The sequence below is a fragment of the Phyllobates terribilis genome, unplaced genomic scaffold (genome assembly GCF_046119375.1).
Source record: "Phyllobates terribilis strain yellow unplaced genomic scaffold, ASM4611937v1 Scaffold_11__3_contigs__length_659146591, whole genome shotgun sequence".
Classification (NCBI taxonomy): domain Eukaryota; kingdom Metazoa; phylum Chordata; class Amphibia; order Anura; family Dendrobatidae; genus Phyllobates; species Phyllobates terribilis.
This window is the reverse complement of record NW_027362771.1, coordinates 298,875,332-298,888,541: the sequence shown is the minus strand read 5'-3', so window position 1 is coordinate 298,888,541 and position 13,210 is coordinate 298,875,332. Positions and strand designations below refer to the sequence as shown.

At 39.8% G+C, this 13,210-nt stretch overlaps 1 protein-coding gene across 1 annotated transcript in view; it reads left to right on the top strand.

Moving 5' to 3' along the window:
• Nucleotides 1-352: 352 nt before the first annotated feature.
• PODXL (podocalyxin like) overlaps nt 353-13,210 on the top strand; it is a 78,430-nt gene continuing 65,572 nt past the window's right edge. Inside the window, exon 1 of the mRNA XM_073652479.1 lies at nt 353-723. Coding sequence (XP_073508580.1) covers nt 681-723 — 43 coding nt within the window. The 5' untranslated portion in view covers nt 353-680. The remainder of the gene's footprint in view (nt 724-13,210) is intronic.

Sequence of the window (13,210 nt, the reverse complement as noted above, 5' to 3'; positions counted from 1 at the left end):
ATGTATAACATATATAAGCAACGTATCAGCCCACTGACATGGTGGACGAGCACATCTACAGATAGTATAAGATGGCCAGTCCCTAATGTGTCCTGTGATGTCAGTTATTGCTGCACTTGAGGAATTAGTAGACAAATAGGCTGCAGCTAATCCCTGTCCCCATAGCTAGGAGGATCCAGCTGTCTGGTGCAGATTATGAGGGGTAGCAATCCCTCACAGACGCCATGGTAACAGGGGGCAGAGGAGGCTCCTTATTGTTCTCCACCCTGCACTCTTCACAGGCAGCAGAGTATAATGATTGTTTTAGCACAGGACTTCCTCAGCCATTCCTTTCATAGAGTCATTTCCATTGAGCTGGCATCCTGCACATATCTTGGTGTGCTCTGCTGAAGGAGGAGTTTCCTATGTTATTGTTTTTTGGGGCAGGTCCACCCAACTTTTCTATTGGAGAGAGCAGAGTGGATTTGTACTTGTCAGATCCCCCCCTGATACCTCCCCAGGCAGTCAGTGGGGGGTTAGAGCAGGAGCAGCAAGTGCCAGAGCATCACTGGACATACAGGGAATCCCAGCCCTAAGAAGTCCACACCGACTCTGGGGGAGAAGTGCTAGCAAGAGGGGCTGCTGCAGAGCCTGCACAGTGTCAGAGTGCCATAAGATAAGACCACCTCAGGACAGCAGACATGACCAGGCTGGGCTATCTGCTGCCATTGCTCTGTGCTCTGGGTAAGTGCACTCATGTCCCTTGAATTCATTAAAACTTCCCGCTTGGTTGGAGCCATCCCCTCCCCTCAAGATGAGACCGATCAGTCACACAGTCCTGGGAGAGACTGGCTGACAATAGGCACTGGGTGTGGGAAAGGGGCTCTCATGAAGTGTGCATATATATATATATATATATACATATATACATACATACATATATGTATATAATGGGTGCGTGTAGATCACTATAACACTTTTTATTAGGGTTCCAACTTTCTTCACATCTGCAGTTTTGTCACTTTTAAATGGAGTGATAGAAGTAACACTGCCAGCGTCACTATTCTCATTAGCAGAGATTTACTATTGCAGTTCTGATTGAATTTTGGAACAAATGCACAGAATAAAACCTCTTTTTGCTAATGTCACAATATTTAGGACTTGGCTTTTTTAGTTATTACAAGACGATTTATTGTATTTTTCTCTGTTCTCCTATTAGTTCTTGTGCTATTTAGCCGACACACCACACTTGTTTTATAAATCCTTCCTTTCACATATACATAAAAGATTTTGTGATATTTTCAAATCCAGAGAAGTGTCTGAAATGTGCAGTAAATTGGTGTTTCATGTGACTTGCTTTAGTACACTTGTTGTTTTTATACATGTGTATTTTAAAAATATCCGAGTACATAGTATAAATGTTATATTTCTATACGCAGTATTAATAATTTAGCACATTTATAACTGCAAATATAGCAGGAATCAATCCATTAAGAAACTCCATCCTTCCATTTAATCATTCAGTCATTCACTTAATGGCTTCATGTACTTCTATACACATAAAGCCCTGTTCACATACTTTTTTAGCTCTGTGACACATATGCCAGTAAAAGCTCTCTGATATACATAAGTTAACTAAAGGTGGTCACAGATGTCTACAAGTGACATCTTGTACCAATAGGCTACAATGTTATCCACTCCAAGAGCTTTTCTATAGGGTTTCATTTGTCTGAAATTTGGATGCCATTATAGGCATCATCCATAGGCTATAATGGCATTCTTTTTAAGAGATATGTCATGAAATCCTTATAATTGATGCTTGTGATGGATGCCATGCAGTGGTATTTGTCTCCCATAGGCATCAATGTTTAAATAAATATATACATGTAATGTTTCTTTTTTACTGGACTTCGGGAAAAACTATTATATACCAGCCAGATGGTGATACTCTTTTGACCTCCATTTGACAATAAAGCCATATGGACACGTGTACGTGTCAGGAGCTTTCTATGCGAACATGATGTGAACAAGATGAATTGTCATGTGCTGTCCATATGTACACTGTGGAACAAGGATCTCCAATGCAATGTAATAAAGGCCAGTGGACCACAGCTGTTAGGTACAAACTCATAGTATTGGAACTTCTGTATGGGTTTACAAAGAAACTGGAGTTTTGCAGCTAAGTAATGTGCAAATAGTGCACCATGCGTGCGGAGGCTTTTTTGCCATAGAAGAAATTGTTCTGTGTGGCCACCCCAGCAGCCTAAAACGGTGGTGTGGCCCCTTCATTCTCAATGAGAGAAGGTCCTAAACTTCTAACTGTTTATATTGGTCAGCCCCTTTAGACTTCACTGACAAATATAATGCACATTTTAAGTTTTATATTTTTCCATATTTGTTTTTTCTTCTCTACTATCATTGATACACAAGATAGAATATTGTTACTGTATGAAAAAAAAACATAACAGACAATAATATATATTGCCATGGATGACATTTATGCAGCTGAACAAATACAGTTTTATCAATATATGAATGCTGTAGTATTACCATGTTAAATGCAGAGCTATATTTGTTCAGTGACCCTTTCCCATAGGGAGACAAAAATAATGTATTTTTGGCCTCTGTAGGGATGATATGTGTTGGCATATCTTTCTTTCAGTTTTACTGTTCTTTTTACTGTAAAATACTGCAATATGCTGTCATAAACCAATGTTTACTATATGGAATATGTTTTTTTTTTCAATTGTAGTCAGTATAAGATGTATATACTAACAGTACTGTGCAAAAATTTTACGCAGGTGTGGAAAAATAGTGCAAAGCAAGAATTAGTGATGAGCGAGCGTGCTCGGATAAGGGGTTACCCGAGCACGCTCGGGTGCTAACCGAGTATCTTCGGCGTGCTCAAAAAATAGGTTTGAGTCGCTACAGCTGCATGTCTCGTGTCTGTGCGACAGCTGCAACACATGCATGGATTACCTAACAAACAGGCAATCCCTGCTTGTGGTGCGGCTGTCGAACAGACACGAGACATGCAGCTGTAGCGACTCAAAACTATTTTTCGAGCACACTGAAGATACTCGGTTAGCACCCGAGCATGTTCGGTTAACCTCTTATCCAAGCACACTCGCTCATCACTAGTAAGAATGCTTTCAAAAATAGAACTGTTAATAGTTTGTCTTTTATCAATTAACAAATTGCGAAATGAACGAATAAAAGAGAAATCTGAACTACATCAATATTTGGTGTGACCGTCCTTTGCCTTCAAATCAGCATCAAAGTATCAATTCTTCTAGGTACACTTGAAAGTACGTTTTTAAACAGCAAAACAGGGAGGTTTTTCCAAACATCGTGGAGAACTAACCACAGATCTTGTGTGGATGTGGGTTTGTGCACATTCATCTGTCTCTTCAGGCAATCCCAGACGTACTTGATGATGTTGAGATTAGGGCTATTTGGGGGAACATAGTAGCAATTCTAGGACTACTTCTTCTTCTTTACACTGAAGGTAGTTCTTGATTACATTTGCTGTGCGTTTGTGGTCGTTGCCAAGCTGCAAAATAAATTTGGAGCCAATATATGCTTTCCTGTTGGTATTACATGATGGATATATATTTGTCTGTACTTTTCAGTATCGAGGACACAATCTTGATGATCTTGACCAAATTTCCAACTCTGCAATTCTTCCATGCTGACCACTTTTAACCAGACTTCTGTGAACAGTACATGGTTATAGTTGGGTCCATTAATTTCTTTAACTTCTGAGCTGATGGCACTGCTGAACATCTTCCATTTTCAAAGGGAAATAAATAATACAATGTGTCTACGGTCCTCAACAATGCCCATTTCTTCATGTCCTCATTGCTGAGAAATACAGGCAGATACTCATCCATCATGCAATACCATCAAGAAGGCATCTGATTTTTTTCTGTAGCAGAACAATCACCCAATCTTATAGCCAATGTCATTTAAAATTATCTTCATCATAAATAAGTTCAAGTACTCCTTTAAAGTGATGATATGGCCCCACAGAGCCCTAAGATCAACATTATTAAGTTTGTGTGGGATGACATGAAAATACAGAAGGTTTGCCACAAGAATACAATTAACAGATGATCTGTGGTGGTCAGTTCTCCTTGATGTGCGGAACAACCTCCCTGCAGAGTGCCTTCAAAAACTGCGTGCAAGTGTACCTAGGAGAATTGATGTTTTGATGTTGTTTTGAAGGCAATGGACGTTCACACCAATTATTAATTTGATTTAGATTTCAGTTTTGTTCATTTACTTTACATTTTGTTTGTGAAACAAAAATAAATTAAAAACACTTCTATTTTTGAAAGCAAGGTTTTTCCATACCTACCTAAAACTTTTGCACAGTACTGTACATTGGAACCTTCCATTGGGGGTGTAAGGAAAAAACAATGCAGTATTGTTTAGCTTGTTCCATAATAACCAGTCATCTCTGGGACCTATCATTACCAATACATGTAATGATTACTTGAAAGGAATATAACTTTTATGAATGTTCTAAATGTTTCTTCAAATAAATGGATGAGAAGGATGAGAACTTGAGATGAGAACTTGAGATGAAAAGCACTGCTTGGAAATGATGATGTGGAAGCTGTAATTGGTGGTCTCTGTTGACATCTGATTTATTTAATTCTGCTGTTCTGCTCATCATAGGAGCAGAATAACTAAATTAATGGCATCTCAGGACCACTTACCAACACTGGCACCTGACAGACCTCACTGACTAACGGAGTCTAGCATTTCACCAGATAAAATAGCGCAGCATGCTGTAAGATTATTACTGGAATTTTCATTAGTAACTTTGAACAGATTCTCCAACACACATGTGAATCTAGTCTTACTGTTTTTTTAACTTGAATAGCAAAGGCAGCTTATATCTAGTTTCTAGATGGTTCAAGCAAAAAATATGGCAGAAATTATATCACAGTTCGTACAGGTAATGTTAAGAGGATAAGAATCAAGCAGTTTGATTACATATCCCTGATCCTTTGTTTTCACTGGAAATAGGCCACTGCCAGAGGAGTCTACTAATGGATTACTCTGCTCACCTCATAGAAAACACATGAAAGTTCAGCCAAGTGTCCATGTGTATGGGAAAATAGGGAAAGCTAGCCGTTGAACAAATGTTGGACCAGCAGTTTTCTAAAGGTGTATGGGCAGCTTTACTTCCCACATTATGCTGATAACTTTAGGTTTCAAATATCCTTTATCCTGATGAACACTCTAGTTTTAGGTAGAAACATGTTTTACTACTGCATCATTTTTGGGATTATATTCATTATAACTTCATTAGAGTTTTGTTCTTCATTATAGCACTGTGACCATTGTAAGTAAAACTGGTCACCTTTATCTTAGATCAATTGTTTGAGTTCATCTAAGAAAATAGTGGAAGGTGTTGGGTCCCAACATGAAGTCATAAGTTATGAGCCTGAAAATTTTACTGTGATGTGAACCAAGTGTAAAAAAGAGCTTCCCAGTGTAAAAAAAGAGCTTTTCAGTTGCCCACACTCATGGAAGATTTCGCTTTATCTTACAGCTATTCGACATTACATCTGATCTATTTAATTCTTTTTACCAAAATTAATAGTGAATGACTCTGTGTACCATCACAATAACAAGAATAAAGTCTGTGATGTAACCCAAGTCCAACCACTGAAAAGTTCTAAGCACTTGCTGTACCAAACTACATCAAAGAACTTATAAGCCCAGTACTAAATGGTTTCCTTTGTGTGGCGTCTGATGTAGGAAGCATTTTCCTGTTGTAAGTGTTCAGTATATTATGTCTGTATATGTATCCTCACTATTGTTAGATTAATAAGAAAATCAGCCCACTATATGCAGATTTATAAATGCATATATAATATGTATTTATAGGTATTTCTAACTCCATGAAAACAATTTTTAATTATGTGCAACCAGTCCAAAGCATCGGAAGTGAGAACCTTTCACTAATAGCATAAAATAAATTTGATAGCAAATGTGACACTCATTTTTGTGACTAAGTGAGAAAGTAATGTTTTCTAAATGTCAGCAAATGTGTTGTATGTGCCAACTGTCTTATTCTTTCACCTGCTATGTCTACGTGTCCCTGTTTCCCATGTGTGTTGTAAAAAATGGAGGGCAGGGATTTCCTTCCCCATTGTCTTGTGCTATGTTTATCATAATGACCTCGCCACAATGCTTTGGTATATAATAGTCATTATATTACACCAGAATCATCCAGCTGCAAGCATTTCTTCAGCAGATATGCTATTAAACATTAGAATTGTTTCTAGAAGAGGATATGGAAATATTTAATAGAAGGAAGAAGTACAGTAATTTCATTGGAGGAAACAACTGGTACATAAAAGGGTTGTCTGACAATGACTTCCTCTGTCCATATACCCTCTTAGGGCCTATAAGTAGGGATGAGTGGACCCATGGAAATTCGGGTTCAATCGAACTTTAGTCCAAAGTTTGGTTTGGGTACCTGAACTGTACCCGAACTTGAACCAGAACCCAAATCCCATAGAAATTAATGGGGACCCGAACTTTGGAGCTGGAAAGCTCCCTTTCCTTCTCTCTTTCTCTCTCCTCCCCGGACTCCCAAACTGTAAATGGACTTACAGGAGAAGTCCATGTTCTGAGTTCAGAACTGGACACTAGGTGTCTGGTACGAACCCCAAACTTTACAGTTTGGATTCGCTTATCTTTATCTATAAGGATTAAAGAATGTATTGGTAAAGCCCGTGTTCACACCATGATTCGTAGAATGGTATACAGTTACAAATGCTTTTTTTACAATAGGACTCAGAGCAATGTGTCCACAGTAAGCATGTACAATGGAATATGTTGCAGCTAGCTGTAAGAGGTATAAACAGGGGCTTTTTCTAATTTTTACATGAATCGGAATGTAATACCATGTTGTGAGCGGGGCTTAAGAGCGGCTCCTATTCTGACTGTCCCATCTATGCATTAATCTGTTGGTCATTCCTTTGCAACCGTTGTGTTCATTCCTGAGAGTACAGTGCATTGTGAAAGTATTTGGCCCCCTTGAACTTTTCTACCTTTTGCCACATTTCTGGCTTCAAACATAAAGATATAAAATTCTAATTTTTTGGGGAAGAATCAACAACAAGTGGGACACAATCGTAAAGTAGAGCAAAATTTATTGTATATTTTAAACTTTTTCAACAAATTAAACTGAAAAGTGGGGCGTGCAATATTATTCGCCCCCCTTGAGTTAATACTTTGTAGCGCCACCTTTTGCTGCGATTACAGCTGCAAGTCGCTTGGGGTAAGTCTCTATCAGTTTTGCACATCGAGAGGCTGAAATTCTTGCCCATTCTTCCTTGCAAAACAGCTCCAGCTCATGAGGTTGGATGGAGGGCCTTTGTGAACAGCAGTTTTCAGCTCTTTCCACAGATTCTCGATTGGATTCAGGTCTGGACTTTGACTTGGCCATTCTAACACCTGGATACGTTTATTTTTGAACCATTCCAATGTAGATTTTGCTTTATGTTTGGGATCATTGTCATGTTGGAAGATAAATCTCTGTCCCAGTCTCAGATCTTTTACAGACTCCAACAGGTTTTCTTCCAGAATGGTCCTGTATTTGGCTCCGTCCATCTTCCCATCAATTTTAACCATCTTCCCGGTCCCTGCTGAAGAAAAGCAGGCCCAAACCATGATACTGCCACCACCATGTTTGACAGTGGGGATGGTGTTTTGAGGGTGATGAGCTGTGTTGCTTTTACGCCAAACATATCGTTTTGCATTGTGGCCAAAAAGATAGATTTTGGTTTTATCTGACCAGAGCACCTTATTCCCCATGTTTGGTGTGTCTCCCAGGTGGCTTGTGGCAAACTTCAAATGAGACTTTTTATGGATATCTTTGAGAAATGGCTTTCTTCTTGCCACTCTTCCATAAAGGCCAGATTTGTGCAGTGTACAACTGATTGTTGTCCTATGGACAGACTCTCCCAACTCAGCTGTAGATCTCTGCAGTTCATCCAGAGTGATCATGGGCCTTTTGACTGCATCTCTGATCAGTCTTCTCCTTGTTCGAGATGAAAGTTTAGAGGGACGGCCGGGTCTTGGTAGATTTGCAGTGGTCTGATACTCCTTCCATTTCAATATGATCGCTTGCACAGAGCTCCTTGAGATGTTTAAAACTTGGGAAATCTTTTTGTATCCAAATCCGGCTTTAAACTTCACCACAACAGTATCTCGGACCTGCCTGGTGTGTTCCTTGGTCTTCATGATGCTCTCTGCACTTGAAACAGAACCCTGAGACTATCACAGAGCAGGTGCATTTATACGGAGACTTGATTACACACAGGTGGATTCTATTTATCATTACCAGTCATTTAGGACAACATTGGATCATTCAGAGATCCTCACTGAACTTCTGGAGTGAGTTTGCTGCACTGAAAGTAAAGGGGCTGAATAATATTGCACACCCCACTTTTCAGTTTTTAATTTGTTAAAAAAGTTTAAAATATCCAATAAATTTCGTTCCACTTCACGATTGTGTCCCACTTGTTGTTGATTCTTCCCCAAAAAATTTGAATTTTATATCTTTATGTTTGAAGCCAGAAATGTGGCAAAAGGTAGAAAAGTTCAAGGGGGCCAAATACTTTCACAATGCACTATATTTTGGTACTTTTTGTGGGACTTATAAAAAATATCTTTTGTTAGGCTCATGAAGTAAACAAGTTGATTTCAGGCCGTTAAGGAGCACCAATTCATTATATACAGGTCAAAAGAAGTTAATTTAATGGCCCATTCACACCACAATGTCCAAGCAAAAAATGAATGTGATCATTATGTCCACATACAGCATAGCATGCATGTTTTAACCAACACATCCTCTGTTTACACGTCACAATGTGCTACTAAAAATGATAATTTTTTGGTCTGCAGGAATGACCCAGTCACTGGAAGAACAGGCATGTTCTATATTCATTGGCATATCACGACATGTTTACATGGGCCAATGAAAGAGATGAAGCTTTCTTATGAACGCTCACTTGACGATTATTGGGCTATGTAAATGTGCTTTTAGAAGAGAAAAAAGAGAGACAAGCACACATAGGAAGTTAGGGGGCTCACCTGACCAGGTTGTGAATGTCACAACCCCATTGTATGCCCGTAGAGTATACAGCTGCTGCAGTCACACCCACGAATAGAAGGAAATCTTAATTTGCAAATAAATTGAGGAGTAAAAGGAAATGGATGTTTCTGGTTGACCACGCTGCTGCTGTAAGAATAGTCATCCCACTTTGTGGTAGTATTTAAGAGTAGCTTTACTACTCATTTCAGCATTTCGAGTTCGTGCCAAACTCTCTTTCAAAAAATTGTAGTTCAATGCTAACTTCAGCAGCGCAGAATTGTCCATCTCCTTTTTCTCCTCAATATAAATGTGCTTTTAGGCTTGAAGTTTGGAGAGTATACCTAAAGAGTTGTTTCACAAATACAGTATTTTTTTAAAGCCTCCCATACACATTACATAGCTGTCTGCTAAATGATGACTTGTCTGATCATTTGGCCAGCAGCCATCTCACTCAACTCTCCCATAATCTTTTATGTTCTTAATGGCTATGGCCACCTTTTTGTTCTTACATTTTCAATGTATCTAAAAACACTAAATGAACTATGTATCTCTATGATTGAAGTTTGATCCCTTCTGGCCCCTACTTCTTGCTAATTTACCATCATTGAAACATGGTACATCTCAATGAATACCAGAGTGTTCCCATAAGTATGTTATGGTGCCCCCATCAGTGTCAGATGCAATGCTTAAAGCATGACGCCACCGTGTTTTTTATTTCATCACCCGAGTGGTATCAGTAATGTAAGTTCCCTTCCCCCAGTAATATACTTACCAGCCACCATCGTCTTCTGTTCTCCGGATCGCTAAAGTGATTGCTGGGCGAGCTACAGGTCACTTCTCAATGTAAGTCTATGCGAATGAGCCGCTCACAAACTTACACTGGGAGCTTGTGACTGTTACCTCTGCCTTCCTGTGAGTCAGAAGCTGCGGTCACAAGACGGCCTAGAGTGGCCCCGGGCAGCTGAAGACTACGGTTGGTAAATATAAAATTATTATTGGTGATACCACTCCAGCGGTGAAATAAAAACATGCCAGTGGCAACACTCGGCATTTTTTTTCATTTCACCCTCTGAGTGGTGGCACTAATGTATGTTCCCTGCCTATAGTAGAATACTTCCCAGTCACCTTCTTCTCTTGTTCTTGGCGCCATTCCGGTTGTCCTCTACAGTTTGTGACCTGCTGGATTACTTCAGTGTTTGCTGGGTGGACCGTAATTCACTTCTCAATGTAAGTCTGAGTACTAGAAAGAGTCCAGTACGAGGCTCTCATAGACTTACATTAAGAGCTTGTGACCATTACTTTTGATTTCTAGTCAGTCAGAAATTGCGGTCACAAGATGGGCAGCGCCAGAAAGAGCAGAAGATGGTGGATGATGAATATCTTACTAAGCGCAGGGAACAGATATTGGTGACACTCTGGCAGTTAAAAAAAACACTGGAATGGTACTTTAAATGAATATAAACTACAGTGGCTCCATGCTTACGTGTTACTCACAGACCTCAACATTCAGCTCATGAAAAGAGAACAATGCTACTGTTTATCAAGATGTAGGAACATTGTCATGTTCTTTTGAGGTAGCGAAGGCAGTTGCATCCTTTGTGGCCATCTATCCTGCCTACTCCTTTACCTGGAGATATCAAGCAAAAAAACACTCAATAAATAGTACTGATGGAAAAAAAAACTAAAAAAGGTAGGATCTAATGCAAAGAAGAGCATCAAACTTTCATTATCTGTAAAAAAAATATATATATATATATATATATATATATATATATATATATATATACAAACCAGAGAAACCTGACCAGCACCTCCTACTGTGAACTGGTGCCAGCTGCCGTAGCTATAAAATATATCAAAAGAATGCAGAAGCACTCCATATGGCCAAGATACGTCTTAACAATGAAAATAATGAAAATATTAGATCTAAACTGTTTTGCTTAGCAACAAGAACTTACAAACAATGAAGGTTTTTAGCGAATAAATTCGTCAATTCATGTGTGCCCATCAACCACGGCAAGGTAACCTCCCCCTGATGGGTAACTACTCTGCCTAACATGCCACTTTTGGGCTACAAGCCTACAACTAAACTAAACATTCAGCTCATGAAAAGAGAACAATGCTACTGTTTATCAAGATGTAGGAACATTGTCATGTTCTTTTGAGGTAGTGAAGGCAGTTGCATCCTTTGTGGCTATCTATCCTGTCTACTCCTTTACCTGGAGATATCCAGCAAAAAAAACACTCAATAAATAGTACTGATGGAAAAGAGACCTAAAAAAGTTAGGGTCTAATGCAAAGAAGAGCGTCAAAGTTTCATTATCTGTAAAATATATATATATACATATATATATATATATATATATATATATATATGTATATATATATATACACTGCTCAAAAAAATAAAGGGAACACCCAAATAACACATCCTAGATCTGAATGAATGAAATATTCTCATTGAATACTTTGTTCTGTACAAAGTTGAATGTGCTGACAACAAAATCACACAAAAATCATCAATGGAAATAAAATTTATTAACCAATGGAGGCCTGGATTTGGAGTCACCCCCAAAATTAAAGTGGAAAAACACACTACAGGCTGATCCAACTTTGATGCAATGTCCTAAAAACAAGTCAAAATGAGGCTCTGTATTGTGTGTGGCCTCCACGTGCCTGTATGACCTCCCTACAATGCCTGGGCATGCTCCTGATGAGGTTGCGGATGGTCTCCTGTGGGATCTCCTCCCAGACCTGGACTAAAGCATCCGCCAACTCCTGCACAGTCTGTGGTGCAACGTGACGTTGGTGGATGGAGCGAGACATGATGTCCCAGATGTGCTCAATCGGATTCAGCTCTGGGGAACGGGCAGGCCAGTCCATAGCTTCAATGCCTTCATCTTGCAGGAACTGCTGACACACTCCAGCCACATGAGGTCTGGCATTGTCCTGCATTAGGAGGAGCCCAGGGCCAACTGCACCAGCATATGGTCTCACAAGGGGTCTGAGGATCTTATCTCGGTATCTAATGGCAGTCAGGCTACCTCTGGCGAGCACATGGAGGGCTGTGCAGTCCTCCAAAGAAATGCCACTCCACACCATTACTGACCCACTGCCAAACCGGTCATGCTGAAGGATGTTGCAGGCAGCAGATCGCTCTCCACGGCGTCTCCAGACCCTGTCACGTCTGTCACATGTGCTCAGTGTGAACCTGCTTTCATCTGTGAAGAGCACAGGGTGCCAGTGGTGACTTTGCCAATCCTGGTGTCTGTGGCAAATGCGAAGTCTCCTGCATGGTGTTGGGCTGTGAGCACAACCCCCATCAGTGGACATCGGGCCCTCATGCAGTCGGTTTCTAACCGTTTGTGCAGACACATGCACATTTGTGGCCTGCTGGAGGTCATTTTGCAGGGCTCTGGCAGTGCTCCTCCTGTTCATCCTTGCACAAAGGCGGAGGTAGCGGTCCTGCTGCTGGGTTGTTGCCCTCCTACGGCCCCCTCCACGTCTCCTGGTATACTGGTCTGTCTCCTGGTAGCACCTCCAGCCTCAGGACACTACGCTAACAGACACAGCAAACCTTCTTGCTAACAGCTCGCATTGATGTGCCATCCTGGATGAGCTGCACTACCTGAGCAACTTCTCTGGGTTGTAGAGACAAAATAAATAAAGATAATAATACCAAAGAAATTGTGATTGCAATGATTTGAGGGAACAAACTGAGTATTATCTGACAGAATTGCAGGGGTGCCAATACTTTTGGCCACCACTGTATATATATATATATATATATATATATATATATATATATATATATATATATATATATAAATAAACCAAAAAATAATGTCTATCCTGCTCTGTGCCATGTTTATACACTATTTGCAGGAGAATTTAGTGTCCTATGCACATCAGTTTGCAAAACTGGATTTAAAAATGTCTATGGCTGCCAGATTAGCTATGATTTGGACATAACTATAGATGTAAATGGAAAAAAAAAAGTTAGATAATTTTTCAATCTCACTCCAGTAGGTGGGTGAAGCAAACATTGAAAAAATGTTTTTAAATGTACACAAGGGTGAGACAAATCAACTTCAAAGGGACATTTTG